General features: G+C 43.8%; 1 protein-coding gene across 1 annotated transcript in view; it reads right to left on the bottom strand.

The window, feature by feature from the left end:
• Positions 1-20752, bottom strand: part of Serinc5 (serine incorporator 5) — a 103860-nt gene that overhangs the window by 45613 nt on the left and 37495 nt on the right. The window contains exon 2 of the mRNA XM_076857078.2: positions 13100-13267. Within this exon, the coding sequence (XP_076713193.1) occupies positions 13100-13267 (168 nt within the window). The remainder of the gene's footprint in view (positions 1-13099; positions 13268-20752) is intronic.

The raw sequence follows: 20752 nt of genomic DNA, 5'->3' as shown, positions 1-20752 counted from the left end.
ATGTAGTTCAGCACGTACTCCCCTCATGGCTTAAACCACTCAGTTCAAAGGAATCCCCCTGTTGTAGTAACCAATCACCCCTACCCAACTTGTTCCCACCAGTGAATGTGCTAATCATGTTTTAGAGTTGTTTTATGATTTTCCCGCAGTGTGTGATGATTTGCTAAGAGATGCTATGATGTATGTGAAATCCCTGCCTTCCCCAAAGAGTGTATAAAACTGCTGCAAACCCTGGGCTCGGGGCCTCTCAGCGTCACCAGTTACTGTGTGCGCGCGGAGGACCGAGCTAGCTTGCAATAAACACCTCTTTGCTGCTTACATGAATCTTGGTCTCTGGTGGTCTTTTGGGGGTCCCGAATTCGAGCATAACAACAACAAGACCCTCTATTAAACCTGGTGAACAGTACCAAAGTTAGGCCACAGTAGCCTCACTTTACCTGTGGGGTATATAATCTAAGACCTCCAGTGGATCTCTGAAACCATAGATACTATCGAAGCCAATATATGCAGTTTTTACCTATACCCACATACACCTATGATAAAGTTTAATTTACAAACTAAGTACAATACGGATTTATAATAATAAAGAATGATTATAACAATATATTTTAATGAAATTGCCAGCATCGCTACTCCTGTATTGTGGGACCTTAAAATGTAAGAGCTACTTGAACATGAGCACTGACACCCCAACAGGCAATTCGATGACCAAGATGACCCAACAGGGACAGAGTGAGACACAGCACTGGGACAGAGTGAGACATGGCACTGGGACAGAGTGAGACACGGCACCGGGACAGAGTGAGACACGGCACCGGGACAGAGTGAGACACGGCACCGGGACAGAGTGAGACACGGCACCGGGACAGAGTGAGACACGGCACCGGGACAGAGTGAGACACGGCACCGGGACAGAGTGAGACACGGCACCGGGACAGAGTGAGACACGGCACCGGGACAGAGTGAGACACGGCACCGGGACAGAGTGAGACATGGCACTGGGACAGAGTGAGACACGGCACCGGGACAGAGTGAGACATGGCACAATTAAAAACTTGTAAACTTTTTTATTTCTGGAATTTTCTATTTAAATTTATTTTGGATTGGACAAAAACCACAGAAAGCAAAACCTTGCATGGGGGAGGGAAGCTGCTATATTCACAGTATTTTCATTATTTCCTATCCCCATCATTCTGAGGCTACTTCATCTTAGTTCATTCTGTGGTGCGCCATTTGTCGGTTCCTTTGGCCCCATTTTTATAACAACTACAATGTTCACTTCCAACAGTAAACTTTCCTCTCTTCTATTTATCTACAGGTCCTTGAAGGCCCATCTGCAGGCCGTTGGTTCCAGAACAAAGCCTTGGGGAAACTCCCATTTTCAATGCTCCTCATCCTCTCCCTCCCACAGTCAGACCAACCTTTAAAAAGATCCAATTAACATCCAGGGGGTTCTGGGTAAGGAATCTTCATAGAGCAAGGACAATTAGTTCCTTGCACTCTGGCTCCTGACAGACCTCATTATTACTGGGCAAGGATCGAACCTCTTTGTCCTTGGTTCAGACTCAAAAAAAAAAAAAAAAAAAAGGCACCTCAGCAGGATATCCATTAGTTCAAATTGCTGCCTCTGGTACTAAACAATTCTCCCTCCCCCATTCTCTGGTGTGTGGGAAATGCCCCTTCCCACTTCCATGAGAGAAGCCAGGGCCTAAACAGTGCAGGGACTCTTGCTTTCTCCTAAATGGCCTTATGTCTGGATGGAATTTAGACCAAAAATAAAACTGTTTGGAAACATATGTCCCCAGAGTCACTCCTACTGGGAGGAGAGGGAACTCAGAGGACTTAGGAGGTGGACTCACTGACAGCTCCCCACAGGCAAACCCTACTAGGCCCTCAGAGTTCTACAGTGGCCTCGAGATTCCCACTTTGACCTCAAAAACTTACTCCTTGATACACTTGACACTAAGGTTATCAGTGCTATTCTGTTTGGGAAGAGAACTTTTTAAAAGCATTCCATCTCACCTGGGTTAAACAAAATAAAACCAAACCCCTCCAGAATCAAAGAACTGGGTAGGCAATATTTTTTAATTTGACATTTCTCTCTCTTTTCCTCTTGGTAATACTGGAGATTGAACCCAAGGGCCACCTCTACCATTGAGCTTTATCCCCAGCCCATTGATTGATTTACATATGTATATATGTATGTATATATTTTTGAGACAGGGACTTGATAAGTTGCTAAGGCTAGCCTCAAACCTGTGATCCTCCTGCATCAGCCTCCCAAGTAGCTGGTTTATAAGCATGTGCCATAGCACCTAGTAACTCAACATCATCCTGACACAAAAACATAATAAGGTAGCTACTGAGAATGGAGAATTCTACTGGGGAATTCAGTGTGCCTAAAACAACCCCTGATACCAGTCCCAGGTTTCAGTACACAGAACTCTGAACATTTAACCAGTAAAGACCAAATTCAAAACCACAGCCAGACATTCCAGCTTCAGCATGAATACCTATCATTCTGTACTAAGAATACCTGGTGTTCTGAATCAAAGTGGCACATTTTTCACCAATGATGTTTGTTTGCTTTTAAAAAATGGTCACACCAAACACAACCTGAAGGTGGTTCCATTTTACATGCAAAGCCAGTAACTAAACATATACTATGTTTGTGGCTGTCCTGTTTTCCATTTCAGACTGACAGTCCTCCCTTCAGTTCAGCTTTGGCTGTCAGGCAGGAAGGAGGCAGGTGGGCAAGATGATCTTTCCAGAAGGAACGCTGCTGCTCCCTGCCACTGTGCCGAGAGGAACGTTTAGGGATCTGAGTAAGGCTATGCTTGCTACAAGGCTTTCACTGAGACTTCTATCAATCTAGGGCCAGCAAGCAAACCTAATCACTCAAGCTGGCCAGGTGACTGGCAGTCCTGCACCCTGGAAACCTCTCACCTCTCACTGTCGAATGCCTGGCTGGTATTACTCATCTACCTTTACAAATACAAACAATCCATCCAAATTATATCCTTAGAAAAGATCATGATTTTCTCTAACACTTAATGTCATTGCTGCTTGCTTTCACTTTGAGAAACCAGCCTCTACCTCAGAGCACAGCCTTGTCCTTGGAAAAACCCACAGAGCACTCTTAGGCACATATCCACCCTGCTGAGTTGTTTATCTACAAATAACAGGAGAGATCTGCAGTTCCAGGTATCCCTAACTCAGTCAGGCTAGGTGGTGACCTATAGCAACCCCCTAGCAGCCACCAATCAGCATGAGACAGGGAAAATACCTGGGATGCCAGATGACCCTCCCAGTAGTTTATGGTGGTTGATAACATGTTTGGAAACCATGTAGTTTAGCACGTACACCCCTCATGGCCTAAACCAATCAGTTCAAAGGAATCCCCCTCTTGTACTAACCAATCATCCTTACCCAAATTGTTCCCACCAGTGAATGTGCTAATCAATGTTAAGAGTTGTTGTTTGAATTTCCTGCAGTATGTGATGATTTGCTAAGAGATGCTATGATGTATGTGAAGTCCCTGCCTTTCCCAAAGAGTGTATAAAACTGCTGCAAACCCTGGGCTCGGGGCCTCTCAGTGTCACCAGTTGCTGTGTGCGTGCAGAGGACCGCACTAGCTCGCAATAAATGCCTCTTTGCTGCTTACATCGATCTTGGTCTCTGGTGGTCTTTTGGGGGTCCCGAATTCGAGCATAACAAATTATCATGGGTGGGTGCACTGCATCCTTTTCCCACTCATCCTTAGCTAAGGACCTTGGCTCAGGTATTTTAAGATCCCTGGGACTACTACATGGAGGGCTTCCCACAGACTACACTTCCTGGCAAGGAATATTGCTCAGTGGTTAGACACTCTGGGTTCAATCTCTGGTACTAAAAACAACAACAACAACAACAAAATTTAAAAATAAATAAATAAATAAATAAAAATAAAACACAAAACCCCCAAAACTATACTTCCAATTATATATACAATTATATTCTTCTCTAGTTCTTCAGGTTGAAGATAGGAAATAAAGTAGCCCATCTACCAAACTGCAGAGCCTTAAACATACTCGATGAAAGCTCTGTCAACTCCAGAAACCACTGAAGCATCATATAATGTCACCGTGCCCTGACCAGAAGATATATTTATGAACCGTCTTTTGAAATCTAAGTTGTTTCTAAGGAAAATGGCTTCTGTATTCATGCACAGTCACTATGCTCTGGTGACCCACAGAGTTTAGAGGTAATGTATCATCTGGGAGAAATTCAAGAAGCAAACAGCTTCCTCAGCTCACCCACAGAATCAGTTATCAGGAAAAAGTTTGAGGGAAGCTGGGGACATGCAGGAACTGCGGGAGTCCAAAGGAGGTGGTGGATGGAGTATTTAACATCAGGAAGGCTGGCATGGCTGGATCGGGACTGACTGGAAAGCAGTCTGGGGAAAGCATATGGGCAGCACTGGATCTAGAAATGGAGCATGGAAGGAGAAAGAATCTGTCAGTGTCCCCGGCACTGTTCTGAGTAACAGATGCCTCTGCTAGCAGTTAACATATATGATAATCGAGGCCAGAAAGAAATGAGCTGCTCCAGGAAAAGCAAGTGAAAAAAGGGCTAAGGGCAGCATTTAAGGCACAGGCAAAGAGGGCATGACGTCACACACGCTAGGGGGGCTGAAATGAAAAGATAAATAGGAAGGGGCACGGTGGCCCATGTGCCAGGATTACCAGCAGGAGGATCGTGAGTTCAAAGCCAGCTACAACAATGGCGAGGCACTAAGCAACTCAGTGAGACCCTGTCTCTAAATAAAATACAAAATAGGGCTCGAGATGTGGATCGGTGGTCCAGCGCCCCTGAGATTAATCCCCAGTAACAACAACAACAACAACAAAAAGATACACAGTAAGCGTTGGTGATGGTGTAGGAATTTGAACCTTCCCACCTCATGTCATTATGATGCCTGCAAGTGGGTGGGAATGGGAAATGGTACAGTTGAGGGGAAATGGTGTGGCAGTTCCTCAAAAGGTTAAGAGCCAGGCACGGTGGTGGATACCTGTAATTCCATCAACTCGAGAGGCCCAGACAGAAGGACCACAAGTTCAAGTCCAGCCTCGGAAACTTAGAAAGATCCTGCCTTAAAATCAAAAATAAGAAAGGGTTGGGGATGTATTTTGGTGGTACTGGGGATTGAAAGCCCCTGGGTTCAACCACCAATTGTAATACCACCAATATCATTAAAAAAACAAACAAACAAACAAAAATACCTTTTCTTTTTGTGGTGATTGACTGCATAACTGTGATCAAATGAAAGACGATGAACTGTATATTTTAAGTGAGTCCATTGTGCCATATTAATCATATCTCAGTTGTTTAAAATAAAAATCAGCACCAATGAAATGCTTCATGCTAGAGATGTCAATGTGTTTATTTGCTGGTGAGGAATCTAAGAGTCAGGTATTGTGATTTTTTTAATGGAATAAATCACTAAATTTTCCCAAAACCCTATGGAGTAGGTTATTATGATTTTTTTAGAGAGGAGATCGAAGTGGAGAGTGTAAGAAAGTTGGTGAGTGGTTAAAACCAAGCCGTCTGGCTTCCAAGCCCAAACCCTTAGCCACTGTTATACTGCTCCTCGACAGTGGACCTGAGCATGGTCAAAGGGAAGGAAGGGTGACAAGAAGCCGGGGGACCAGCCAGGGGGCTGCAGTTTTAATAAGGATAAACAGGAATGAGGAGGGATGCCTCAGGAAGATGTGATCTAGAATGAAGGAGAGAAAGGAAAGGGCTTTGAGAAGGTGGAAGCCTGGTGCTGAAAGTGCCGCAGTGGTGGACGCCACACACCGGGACTGGGCTATGGGTGAGCAGAACCCAGAGGAAGGACCTCTGTGCCTGAATCTAGGATCCAGGTTTTCTTTTTTCTAATATATTTATCTTTTAGTTGTAGTTGGACACAATGTCTTAACTTTATTTATTTATTTTTATGTGGTGCTGAGGATCAAACCCAGGGCCTCACACATGCTACGTGAGCGCTCTACCACAACCCCAGCCCCAGGATCCGGGTTTTCTTAACAGGAAAAAGGACAGGAGCACAGAGAAGCAAGTGGGCAGTGAGAGAACAGTTCAGATGGTGCATCAGATTCTAGCTAGATAGGCAAGAAAAAAAAAAAATAGAGGGAAGATGAAAGGCTATGAGAGCCAAACAAAAGAAGATTCAGGGGTCAGAATTCTCTAGAAGGCAGGGCGGGTGCTACAAAGCCCCAAGAGAAGGGAAGGGGGATAAGAAACGGTAGTCAGGAAGTGTCATTTTTAATGTTTAAAAATCTAAGCCAGGCATAGTGATGCACACCTGTAATCCCAGCAGCTCGGGAGGCTTAGGCAGGAGGATTTTGAGTTCAAAGCCAGTTTTAGCCACTTAGTGAGGCCCTGAGCAACTCATTGAGGCCCTGTCTCTAAATGAAATATAAAAAAGGGCTGGGGATGTGGCTCATGGGTTAAGTGCCCCTGGGGTCAATCCCTGGTACCAAAAAAGAAAAAAAGAATGAAATTTGAGAAGCCAACTGCTCTGAATAATGGACATCAATATTTTGAGATGTGGCCGTGAGACTCAAATGGCTACAAATAATCCTTTAGTTCACTTTGGCTTCTGTCCATATAATCTTACATCAGGGTCACTAATACACATAAATTTTTTCTTTAGCACATCTCCCTCTCCAATGAGCACGATAGTGAAAAGTGAAAATAACTGAGAAATACAGACTAAATATATCTATCTCACCCCTGAGGAATGTGTTCTAAGAGGGTGAACTTTCTGGATAAAGAGAAAAAATCCTTTAAGCCCATCCTGCTAACTTAATCCAAAGCATCTAAAAACTTGAATGGAAGGGCTTTTGCCCCTTCTCCAGCAAGTGCTGGACTTCATGATAAATGCAGAAAGTGCAGTTAGAAATACACTCTACCATCATGTATCTCTAAAAAGAACAAAATTTTAAAAATCTGTAGTTAGAGTGTGTCTCGAAGACAAAACACTAAAGATTGAAAAATAGCAGGACCGGCAGTGACTGTTTCTTGGGCATCAGAGAGAGGCAGGCTGTGGCTGAATGTCTATTGAGAGCAGGGTGTCAAAGGGATCAGGATAGTCTCTAAATAGTTCTTGGATGCAAATGTCAGATATTATCTGGATGTGTAAGGGACAGAGTAGCTATGGCAGAGGAAAGACTTCTTGGGTCTTGGCCCAGAGCAGAGCAGGTAAGTTTGCAAGGATCCCTTCATCATGCTCAGCAATTTACTTCCAATTTACACCCTGGTGGGTGGAGTAAGAGAGCCCTATGTTCACTTGACATTTGTAGACTTTTCAGAAATTCTTGAGCTCAAGACCATTAAACCATTCCCAAAACTGCAAATGCCTTTCTTTGGGAGCAGAAAGTTATGCTAAATGTATGAAACAAGATGTAAGTAAACATCCAGAATCCCCATCACCATTGGGCCATCACAAGTGCCCAGTTCTTTCCCCTCTGCCAATCCCCACCCCAGGGCCTCACTATAGCATACCAGCCCTTCCTAAAGAGAGCCAAATGTGCCAGGCGTGGTGGCGCACACCTACATCCAAGCAGCTCCAGCTCTAAAGGCCAAGGCAGGAGGATCACGAGTTCAAAGCCAGCCTCAGCAATGTAGCTAGGCCCTAAGCAGCTCAGCAAGACCCTGCCTCTAAATATAATATTTAAAAAGGGGCTGGAGATGTGGCTCAGGGATTAAGCATCCCTGGGTTCAATCCCTGGTATACCTAAAAATAGACAGTCAAATATAACAGTGAAGGGGGGACTCTCCTGGCTAAACAAAAGCCTGCAAGCCAATTAATACACCTGGCTGGAAACGTCCAGGTGTTGGATCTGGGCTCATCTCCGGTGTGGCACTGGCTGTGACACTGGCTAATGAGTCAGGGATGAAGGGAGTACTAACCACGGGACTCGCTTTCTTCAAGGCAGGAGAGGGAACAGAACGAAGGGGCTGCTTTATGACACCTCAACCTCCCCACCCCACATCCAGGTCCTACTCAGTCTCGTCCTGTGATACTCTGAAGTCCTCTGCGCCCCGTGACATTGTCATCCTGCCTAGGGAGGCAATGACCAATCAAAGAAGTGTGGTTTTCATATTTTTACCCACTCAAAAGAGAACTATCCAAACTTGCAGAAAGTAATGTGAAAATAAATAATGTAAAATAAAATACATTTCCAGAAGAGACCAAGCAAGAGTACAAAGGAAACACAATACCTTCCAAAACAAATGAAGAAACGAAAGAAGACTCAATAAAAACAGAGACCTTAGGTGACTCTCCTCTCAGTATAACAAATACGTCTGCACAATTTAAATTAAAGATGAACATACTGCAACACCACAAAACCAGTCTCCGTGCCTGGAAGTCCTTTCCACACTGTACACCAAAAATCATAATTCACCACATAGTGAAATCATAATTTCACTATGTAGTTCATGATGTGTTTTGATTCTGAAAAACTTCAGATGCAAAAAATTCAACTATCTCAGGCTCTCGATAAATTGGAGCATCTCAGGGCCAACAGGAGCAAGGGATGAAAAAAATGAATCTGAGATGGTTCCAGTTAGGAAATTTAAGGTTCTTCCCCACATTGGCCATGGCACAGTGAGTTCTCAGGAGGGAGAAAGGCCAAGGGCCTCACCGGTCACCCGGCCTTCCTTCTCTACTGTAGGCTAGGTTTGGGGGTCCCTAGTCCCCAGGAAATAAGAAACTTCCTTTCTCCTTTCTCCCAAATGCCCACAGAGCTCCCACAGCATCTAAACCTCAACTGTCTCTGTATGGCTCCCAAGCACGGCAGTGACATGTTGACTTAGAGGTACAGGTCAGAAGACCTTATCCTCCTGCCTGTTTCTTTTTTTCCTTTTGTGCTCTACATTCTGCCTCCCCCAGTACTGGGGATTGAACCCCGTGGTGCTTTACCAGTGAGCTACATCCCTAGCCCTTTATTTTTTATCTTGATATAGAGTCTTGTTAAGTTGCTGAGGCTGGCCTCAAACTTGTGATCCTCCTTTCTCAGCCTACCAAATTGCTGGGATTACAGATGTGCACCACTATGTTCTATATTCTAAAATGGATCTTAGGCATCAAATGTCTAATTTATATCTGTTTAAATTACACAGTACATAGCAAGAAGGACCTGTAATCAAATGGCTCCTTATGTTCCAAGATGAGAAAAATGTTCCAAAAGAAGGCAGAAACCATGCTCCATTCAACTCTGTACATGCTCCATGTTCAGGAGAGCTGACACCGAGCCAAAGCTCTCATGGGAAAGAGGAGTTTCCCTAGGAAAAAGCTGGCCCAGCATCTCCTTGTAGTTACCTCACTGAGTGGTAAACAGGCCACATTCTGAAACTGAATAGGGAGCCACCCTCGTGCTGTGTTCTCAGCCCACACACCAAAGGCCCATGTGACTCTGGCAGGGTTCCTCCAGTGGGCAGAGGCGAGAATGAGGGGTGGGAAGCAATGACACATCACCATCGGGACATCACAGTACCCAGCTCTTTCCCCTCTGCCAATCTCCACCCCAAGCATCCACACAGGCCAACAAAGAGGGGGCGAGGACTCTAGCAGAAGCCCAGTGTGCGTCACACAAGGGGACCTTTCAACACCCACCCTCACACACGCCTGAGGATGAGGTCAGCCTCCTTCTGAGGCCACGGAACAAGCCGACTTTGTGGCCAGATGGCCAGCCCCATGCAAGGCTCTGAAGATGGAAACGGGTTGAGTTTTGCCCACAGGGACCTCACCCCTTATGTACGAAGTTCAGCCAGACCACTTTCATAGGTGTATTTAGGGGTGAGGCAAAGAAGTGTCTACAAAAGCCACTGGGAGGCATCAGGGCTGCCCCTTCCCTTCCTCTCTCCCTCCATCTGGTCTCTGACCCCAAACCACCTCACACACACCGTGTGGAGCTCACCTCCTCAAATCTCTCCATTTCAGTGATGATGGCCTCCTGCTCAAGAATCTACCATGGTTTTCACTGGTCACCGCATCACATTCAAACACTTCACTTTAGCACTGAAATTCCTGAAAGGTCTGGTCATTTGACCTTCTGTTATTCTTGCTGGTCCCTCTATACATGCCCTGGCCGTGTTCTTCCTCCTCTCAAGCTACACAGTCCAGAGCTACACATTCAGACCAACTTCTAAATCCCAAGTCTACCACCCAGTAGCCGGAGACATGGCTCAAGGAGCTCAAACGACCAAGTGCTTCAGTTTCCTTATCTCTAGAACAGGAAGCATAACAGCAGCTACTGTTAAGGCCAGTTACTGGGGGTAAAGGAGAAGACAGAGGTAAAATGCTTGAAATAAAGCCTGGCACGTAGTATTACCCAATAAACACAAGCTCTTAAAATACTTAAGTGGGTGGAGTTGGATAATACAGTGCTAAGTGAAGTAAACCAATCCCAAAAAACCAAAGGCCAATGTTTTCTTTGATATGAGGATGGTGTCTCATAATGGTGATGGGGGGCAGGAGCATGGGAGGAATGGAGGAACTTTAGATAGGGCAAAGGGGAGGGAGGGGATGGGAGGGGGCAAGGGGGTAGGAATTATGGTGGAGTGAGTTAGACATTATTACCCTAAGTACATGGATGAAGACCCGAATGGTGTGAAACTTTGTGTACCATCAGTGACTTGAAAAATTCTGGTCTATATGTGTACTGTGAAATGAACTGCATTCTGCCATTCTGCATTCTGTGTATACTTAAAAAATACTTATAGTCCATATAAGACACTTCCTTCATGAAGCCTTTCCCAACAAAACCAGGCAACATCTTCTGCTCCTTGATTGTTCTGCCGACAGTCCGAAAGCACAGGTAACAGGCTGGTGTTGTTAGGGATTGTTTTATAGGGAAAGGCATAATCATGTATAAAAATTATTATGAGGGGCTGGGGATGTGGCTGAAGTGGTAGCGTGCTCACCTAGCATGCGTGAGGCACTAGGTTCGATTCTCAGCACCACATAAAAACAACAACAACAAAAAAGATATTTAAAAAAAATAAATAAAGGTTCATTGACAACTAAAAAAATTTTTTTAATTATTATGAAATTCATGTTCTAAAACACATACCTATAGCTCACAAATGACCTTTACCTTTACCTCCAGTAGCAATATTTCTGACAAATTCACTCCTAAGAGATACTACATGTATGTATAGTGACAGATTTTGTCGCTTGGATCCCAGGCTTACTTCCACCAGGACTGAAAGCTTTTGAAGAGCAGGAATCATGCCGCAGACATCTGGGACAGAGTTCCCACCGCGGGACCACAAGGGATCATCAAGCCACTGCTTATTGAATTTTAAAAGAACATTATGCTCCTGGAAAAACAGAAGTAGTAAATAGGAGATTATGAGCTCAAATCTACCCTTGTGGTATACCAATTCTCCAACTTCTTGCATACAAGGTTAAACCCCATGAAACAGGAGAGCAGAAAGCAACAGACCAACACAGAGCAAAACCTGGCAGTGACCCACGAGGTGGCCTCAGGTCTTAGCCTCCCTGCCTCTAAACTTCCACAGTATTTCATCCAGCCTTTCTGGATGAAAAGTTCTGCCTTGTTTTTGGCCATGGACTTCTCCCCATCTTCTCTTCCAAATGATAAGCTTCCTTCCTCGTTTGAATGCTTCCATTCCAGTGCCTCATTGAGTTGTAAGTTTAAAGCAATCAGAATATCCAAACTTCACAGGTTTTGGCATTAGTTTCCACTACATCCAGTGCCATACAACAATTAAGAGTGTCTCACCCAAGAAACAGCTTCGAAAAGATCTCTTCTAACTAATGGATGAGAACATGCCAAATGCTTTTAAGAAAATGGTGTTTTGGGCTGGGGATGTAGCTCAGTGATAGAATGCTTATCTAGCACACAGGAGGTGCTAGGTTCCATTTGCAGCACCACAAAGAGGAAAAAAATAAAATGATGAAAGAAAGAAGATGATTTTTTTGAAGTAAATGAGTGCATTTAGAACAGTTGCAGTCCCCGCTTCCTCAGGAGTTGCTCCTTGTGAGGCATCTTCACCATGGAGCTGGCGCCAACAGAACCTGCTCCAGGCCTTTCTCCACCTCCTCACTGGTCAGCGCCCAGAGATCACCGCACTGAATGTGAGTTTCCACAGGAAAATGGGGTTTGGACGTCTAGTCTTTTCTCTCCCACTTCGCATGGGATGAGAGTTGCCTTCTCTCTGGCGTCCTGTGCTCTGGAAGATGAATTCTGCCCTGTTCCCTGCTGACCGTGCCCAGCTGGGTACGACTCATGTAGGGGCTCAGTAGGAAGAAACCCACCTCACCGCGGATACAAGCCACACTGTATCACATCACTTTATAAGGAATGAAGGTGATGTTTGGCATCTAATCTCTTTTATTTATCAATTAGTTCAGAACCTAGCAGAGGAAGAAGGGTATTATTGAGCTTCCTCGAGGATCCCACCACACTCCCCCAGAATCTGACTAATCCAGAGCCTACTGTGGGGTCACGGGGGAAATTCCAAGAAAAGGCCTGATGTGCGCCTCCATGAGCATCACATACCAGGCCTACTTATGTATACACTGCACAAAAAATGACTGGAATCTATCACTCACCCCTGGAGACACCAGCCAACAAGTGATCTGCCCAGAAAGGTTAAAAATCATCCCAGAGCCCACTCCCTATTATCTGTGGACCTATCTAAGCTGTATCCTCCCTCCCATTAAGAACTGTTTATAGCAGCTGCTACTTGAAATACTGGCAGTCATTCTATGACAAGGGAAAAGTACACATGTCTACAAGAGAAGCCTGTATATTTCACCCAGGAACAGATATAAACAAAGCAAAGGCAAAACACTCAGTCCTCTGATATAAACATTCTCCACCATAAGCATCAGACTACTCCATCCCACTCCTAAAGACCAAGCTGTTAATGTTGACCTGCTTGGCTGGGAAGGCTTCAGGAAGGTTCAGGAAGAACAACTGTACCCCAAACCACATGGGGATGAGATCCCATCCTCTAAATCATGTTTTCCAAACGCCTGCAAACAGCAGCAGGATCAAGAGTTGAAGACAGGCAAACTTACGTGCTCCTTCATCTGCTTAGCCACAGTGGGTGACATCATCATGCAGCAGAGGAAGACGACTAGGATGAAGTACAGCGCGTACATGAAGCGGGTGGTCCGTGACTGTCGCACCTTGGGGCAGCAGCCGCAGCAGAGGGAGCAGCCTGCAGGCCCACAGCAGCAGGCCAACTAGAAAAGAGCACAGACATCCTCTCAGAGCGTGATACTGTGACGGAATGAGAAATACATATTTGGTCTTCATCCTGGGTTCCTAACATAAGAGCTTCTAAAACCCCTTGGATTTCCAGAGTGCTGGAGGAGGCGAGTCTGTGCTAATGAGGTGACTCTTGGGAGCCCCTGAGTATTTTAGGGTAGGGGCAGAAGAAATCTGCTCTGTGGCTTAGCAGACTGGAAAGTTCAGCTCCCTAACCATGCCTGGGGAGGGGAAATGTAAATTGAGTTAAACACCAAAAGTTCCGTGATTTAATCAATCATACCTATAGAATGGCATCTCCATGAACACCCTAATCCATGGGATTCAGAGAGGCCAGGTTGGTGAACGCATCCATGTGCTGGGAGGGTGGTGTGCCCCAATCCCATAGGCACAGATGCTCCTGGGCTTGGGCCCTTCTGGACCTCACCCTTATGTACCCTTTTACCTGGCTGTTCCTTGTATTCTTTATAATAAACTAGTAAACATAAGAAAGAACTTTCCTGAGTTCTGTGAGCTGTTCAAGGAAACCCAAGGTGGACTAGTGGAAACCCCTATTATTGCCAATCAGTCAGAATACAGAAAACCCAAATTTGCAATTGGTGTTGTGGGACTGAGCCCTCAATTTGAGGGGTCTGTACTAACCCTGGGTAGTAAGTGTCAGGGCTGAATTAAACTGGAGGACACTCAGTGTCATATATTGAGCCACCACTTTAAAAACATGTTCATCCCAGCCTTCTGCAGGTCAACCTTTAAAGCTCTGAGATGACCATTCTTTCTAGACACCCTGCCTACAGGGTGTGCAGATGAATTTAATGTGAGTCAGAGCTTCCACCAGAACTGATCTGATATTGTCTTTACTGAGAAGCATTAATGGCTTGGGAGATGGCCAGTAATAAACAGGAAGACACAGTTAGAGAAAACATTACACTTAGAGAAAAACAGAGTTGGGGGATCAGCTAAGAGCAAGAAAAGAGGTCAAGAACCACAGAAAGGAAAAAGTAGGGCAAGAAGAACATAAAAAGCAAGAAGAGGGACCCAAGAGCATGGTCTGCCTAAATCCAGAGCCTAAGAAAGAACTGTATGCGCACCCAGGGACACACCAGGATGGGAAAGGCTATGCTTTCAGCCACCCACCTCTGCAGAATATAATGGGAATGTGCAACTTGAAGCTCAAGGGACCAACTGTATACATATGATGCATATGGTGGGCAGGGAGCTGTGGCTCAGTGGAAGAGCACTTGCCTAGTATGCGTGAGGCACTGGGTTCAGTTCTCAGCACCGCATATAAATAAATAAAGTTTTGGCAACTCAAAATTATTTGTAATTGTATTATGTGTATACGTGTACATATATATACACACTCCATGTTACAATTCAATAAAATACTTCTGGGGCTGGGGTTGTGGCTCATTGGTAGAGCACTTGTCTCACATGTGTAAGGCACTGGGTTCAATCTTCAGCACCACATAAAAATAAATAAAGACATTGTGTCCATGTGTAAAATATATATACATTAAAATAAAAAGATACTTTGTGTGTGTGTGTGTGTGTGTGGTGCTGGGGATTGAACCCAGGGCCTTGTGCATGCAAGGCAAACACACTACCAACCGTGCTATATCTCCAGCCCAGAGTCTTTACTAGCCCAAAAGTTATTTTTCAAAGCAAACTATGCCAACAACCAAAAGAACAAACACATTACCTCAAGCTAAACCCACCAGATAGAAATTCAGAACAACATCTGTGAAATAAATAATTAGGTTGGCATTCTAGGAAACTCTCACAGCCCTGACTTATTTCTAGAAGAACACAACTATGGCCCCTACCACTTACAGCTTATTACCCTCAGCATGTTACTCACCACAACTGATCTTCGTCTTTAAAACTGGAAACATCAATTCCTGGCCAGGCTAACTCTAGGACTATCACAAAGTGGAACAGAAGAGACAGCATCTTATTGTCCCTGGTTCCAGAGGGCATAAGCCTTTTGTAGAACAAGCCAAGTCTTAAAAAATAATGTAGAACCTTGTGTAAACTATGGGCTTTGGGTGATGAAGACATGCCAGTGTAGGTTCACCAGATGCCACGAATGAGAGTATATTGGAAATAGGGTCTTTCAAAGGGGTAATTAAGGTTAAATAATCTCATTGGGGTGGTCCCTAATCCTACGTGAAGTGAGAGATTAAATTTCTGCTATTTAAGCCACATGGATGGTGATATTTTGTTAGGACAGCCCCAGCCAATTGCATGTGGAGCGCATGTGGAGACACAAGACCATTTGCTAAGGCTAATTACCTGTAGAGTGAGCCTAGATATGTGGAGGGAAAGGAGACATCTACTTATCACTGCTCTGCTCTCCTGTTTTGAGTATTTACCACATGCACATATTACTCTTGAAATTAAAAATAAAAAAGAAATCTAACTACTTGAGGAAAGCAATGAAGTTTAAAGATTTTGCTACAAAAGCATTTGCAAATATTGTATGGACTTATGTGATTTTTCTCTCTTTCTAAAGAACTGTCCCCTCCCCCAAACATTAAAAAGAAAGATCTTGTCCTCAAAGAGCCCTTTCCCACCCTCACTTCTGCTGCTCATTAGACATAGCAACAGCATGAACAGAAAGGCTTTCATAAATAAAAGGTGCTTTGTCTTTGCCTGGGCAAAGGGTCAAAATGAGAAGATAAGCTGGGAGCTCACTACCTGAGGCCGGGCCTCTCCCTCACAGCTTTTCTCCTTCTCCTAGGAACAGCCCCCACTGCACACACACACATTCTGTGAAAACCGTCCGTCTCCCTCCCTGGCCTCTCCACTGGCCTTGGCACAGATCCTTCTTCCAAGGTCTGAGGGAGGCCTGTGCAGAACTGCTCACAGAACAACGAGCCAAGGTTAGTACTGACTTCAGGTACTTCTGTTGAGTTAAAAAGCACAATGCCCTCCTTACCTAGAATTCCCAGATGGCAACACCCCCAACTGGAAATAGCAAAGAATCAGGAAGGAAGCCAAACGGATGCACAGAATAAGCACGAACACATGTACAACTTGTATCTTACTCGTAAGAGCCCTTCTCTCCCCTCTCAAGTGTAGGAATCACAGTTCCAATGGCCTAATAACCAGGGTTCTGAAGCCCACAGCACATAAGAGCACCATCTGAGAACCAGAACTCTCCTCCAGGTGGCTCTGGGTCCTGGCTTTCCTCACCTGTAATTGGAAGGAGCCCAGGTAGACAGTGGACGGTAGGTGAGCGGATTTCATCTGACATCCTCCTGACACCAGTGGCTGCCTGGAACTCTATGATAAAGAGGATTCTAAGTCTGAATACCTCAAAGGGGAACATGCAATGACCAATGAGTGCTACTCCCAGAAGCATGGGTAGAGTGATGGCATCTGTGCCACATTCTCATCTCTCTGCAAGAGGTAACAGGATATCCCTGTCAGCCATAAAGTTTTAGATGCTGAAAACCATGGTGATTGGAAAGCAGGCTGAGTCAACCCCAAAGCCCGAGAGAAAATGGATCAAAGGAAAAGCAGCAAGAGCTCACAAGCAGAGAACATGAAAGCTTTCAGACATCCCCAGGTGCTGCATGGTATCCTGTCACACACAGTGGTGCAGTGACTCACATTCATGATAATGGCCCAGGCAACAGGCTCCCTTCCACTCCACTTAAGAAAGCAAACGATGCATCTGTCACAAGAAGAATGATCCCAAACATGAACCATATTTTTAGTTTCAGTGCTTGGGTTTATGAGAGGATAAAGCCCTCAGCAATGTGAGAGACACCTATTCTGAAAGATACTCTTTTTTTTTTAAATTTTTTCTAATTAGTTATACATGACAATAGAATGCATTTTGACGCGTCAAACATAAATGGAGTATAACTTCTCATTCTTCTGGTTGTACATGATGTACGATTACATGGGTCGTGTGATCATATATGCAGCTACGGTAATGATGTCCAATTCATTCTACTATCATTCCTACACCCATCCCCCCACTCCTTTTGCTCCCCTCTGCCTAATCCAAAGTACCTCTATTCTTACTTAGCCCCCACCCTTATCGTGAACTAGCATCTGCATATCAGAGAAAACATTTGGCCTTTGGCTCTTTGAAATAGGCTTATTTCTCTTAGCATGATATTCTCCAGCTCTACCCATTTATAGGCAAATGCCATAATTTCATTCTTCTTTAAAAAGGAGTAATATCCCACTGTGTATATGTACCATATTTTCTTTATCCATTCATCTGTTGAAGGGCCCCTAGGTTGGTTTAGTTATTGTGAATTGAGCTGCTATAAAACATAATCTTAAATGGTTCTGGTTAGCTAAGATGGCCTATGTGTCTAAACCAAATCCAAACCTTCAAAGAAAAGACATCCTTAAATCCCTTTCTTCAGTCCCTTTTCCTGACTTCTGTAAGCACAGGAGCCCTAGCAAAGTGAGGAAAGACATAAAAGATTTTTGTTAACTATGAAAATGACAATACTGTTCCTTGATAAATGGCAAAAACTAGAATCAGAGAAAGTCCTCAAAACTGTCAAAGGTACTCAAGCTGCTAGAAGCAAATTCAGGTGTTCCTGGGCATGATAGGGATTCTGCAATATCAAGAAAATAAAAAAAAAAAAAAGATCAAAGACATAAAACTGAACTGAGATAATGCTCTATATCCTATATTTGGATTCTGTATCTTTCAGTAATATACAATGTCACCCAGACTGTGCCAGGGCCCACTTCTCTTCCTGCTCCTTCGAGATATTAGAATTACCTTTGAGACCCTGAACAGCAGAGAGGAAATGAGCAATTTATTCTGCTTAAACAGCAATCTTCACTGAAATTCTGGACCCCACAACCAGCATTCTGCAGCTCATTTCTCCTCACTCCAAGTTCAGAAACAGTTTTCTACTAAGGTTATACAGAGCTTATCCCAGTAAAGGGTGAGAAGATGGGGGTGAGGGTGTCAGACAATAGCAACTCTCACCATCACGGTGTCAGGGACCATACTTGACCAATAATAAGGCAATGGAGTGATGGGACTTAAAAGCTAGACCAAGAACAAAAATCTCTCTTTCAATAGAAGAGTCTCACTACAACCAGGGCAGCTGCAGGTAGATCTGGATTCACAAGATGACTGAGTGTGCTATAGAGAATAACATGTATACATGTGTTAGGAAGTTGGCTTATCTGGGATTTATAGCAAATTTATGACACCTAAACAAATATAGGGCAGCCTTTTGAAGCTTACTTAATCCATAGGGATATTAGCTAACAATAGCTAGCACGTATTAATCTCAACGACTATTACTGTTACCCATTATTATCACCACTGTTTAACAGAGATGAGACCAGGACTCAGAGGTAAGGCAACTTAAGGTCACAGGGCTAGTAAGTGATAGAGCCAAGATTTAAACCTGGCAGATTTTGCCACTCTGACCCACTTCCTGCTGGCTTATGAGGGTGAACAGGATGGGTCACACTGGTCTGAAACCAGCCCTAATCCTTGGCTTCCTCCAGAAGGGAAACTGGCTGTGCTGAGAGGAAGAAACAAAAGGAAAGCAGCAGTTTGTCTTTCCTCCCCTGTGTGTATAGTAAGCAGTCAAAATATCTCAAGTTATGGTCCTTCTGTGCCCCTCTATGTCTCCCATGCAACTTCTGGCCGCAGGATCCTGAATGATTTCTACAGAGCTGTTTCCCAAGCAGCTCAAGCACCCAAGCACCAAGCTCCCTGCCTCACTCCCAAATCTTGCCCCATATTAAAAGCCCAGTTCCTCTGAAGCAGGAGGATCGCCAAGTTTAAAGCTAGCCTGAGCAACATAGCAAGACCCTGCCCCCCACCCCCAAACAACAACAACAAAACCAGTTCCTAATCCTGTGAAATAACCAATCCATTCATTCATTCAGCCAGCATTTATTTTACAGCTTGCCTCCTATGTGTCGTGTTCATTCCTGGAAATGCAGTAGTAACCAGAGACCTTTTTTCCAACTTTACTAAGAAAGAAAACAAATATACACATGGTACATATGCTTTTATATATATATATATATATTTATATGTATGATACATACACAACACACATACATAACATATATAGCCATTAACATGTTTGAGATGAGAAAGAAAACCTAAATATTCAACAAAGAGAGTACTGATCTCTTAAATTATGATAGATTCATCTTATACAATTTAATCTACTCATTAAAATGATTTTTCTGGTTACACAGGAAAACTAACTGCCATGGAAAGATGTCCATGTAGTATCAACTGAAAACAGTTAACAACACAATAGAACTCAGCCTCTGTGTTCCACACTTCAGACAACAGCATTTGGGCTAAAAATATAACCGTCATAGATCAGCAATAACAACAACAACAAAAAAACAATCTAGAAGGATATACCAACGTATGAACAGTAGTTAGGGGAACTGTAGGATTGAGTGATAATGCTGTTGTGTATTTTCCAAGCTCTGCAACATGCACATATCTTATAATTAGAAAAACATGACCACAAGTTTCTGTTTGGGAAGAAAACCAAACAGCATTCCTGTCCCATCTCGTAGGTGGTAAGCACTCAAATATTTGTGAAATGAATCAGCCAGAGAGTAAATGAAGCCTACATCAGCTACTTCACTGGTAAAGCACAGCCAGAGTGAACTATTACTGTAATTGAGTCATTAAAAAAAGAAAATTCCTGCTGTACTGCGCACTAGAAAATTATTATTTCTCACGCAGATTTCCATGTTCGAGAACATGTTAGTTTCCACCCTCAACAGTGCTTCCAGAAAAAGTGCAGTCGAGCATCAACTTGGTACCCTGAGCCATTGGAGCCAAGTCTGAACTGGGCAAGGATGGGCTGTGACCAGCTTTAGGTTACTACGGGGCCTTGGGCAGAGCTGCTCTTCTTTTTCAGGAGCCTCTTTCTCACGAGGTTAGGGTTACTCTCAGAACCAAAAGGATGTTTATCAGGTTCTCTGCTCTCAGACGGCAGTTGGAGTGTTTCCATTGATCGTTCCATCACCTCACCCTCTCTACTTGTATAATTATAAAAATACCACACTTGATACAGTCCCCCTTAATCTGTGGTTTCGCTTCCCATGCCTTCAGTTACTCTCAGTTCATCAAGGTTTGAAAACATTAAGTGGAAAACTCCAGAAATAAACAATTTATAAGTTGTAAATAACTTTTATTATAGTACATTGTTATAATTGCTCTATTTTAGTTTGGGGGATATAAACATACTTTCCTTTATTGCAAAATACTAATGAAAAGACACAGCTGTTATGGTGAACTATTTTATTATTACTTATTGATGTTTATCTTTTACTGTGCCTAATTTATAAACTAGACCTTGTCATCTGTACATACATGAAAAAACAATGTCTACACAGGGTCTGTTACTATGCAGGGTTTGAGGTACCTACTGTGGCCCTTGTGTCATATTCTCCCCACATAAGAGGGGACCACTATATATTTT

This window comes from Callospermophilus lateralis, chromosome 5 (genome assembly GCF_048772815.1).
Source record: "Callospermophilus lateralis isolate mCalLat2 chromosome 5, mCalLat2.hap1, whole genome shotgun sequence".
Classification (NCBI taxonomy): domain Eukaryota; kingdom Metazoa; phylum Chordata; class Mammalia; order Rodentia; family Sciuridae; genus Callospermophilus; species Callospermophilus lateralis.
The sequence above is the reverse complement of the archived record's forward strand: the minus strand, read 5'-3'. Positions and strand labels throughout refer to the sequence as shown.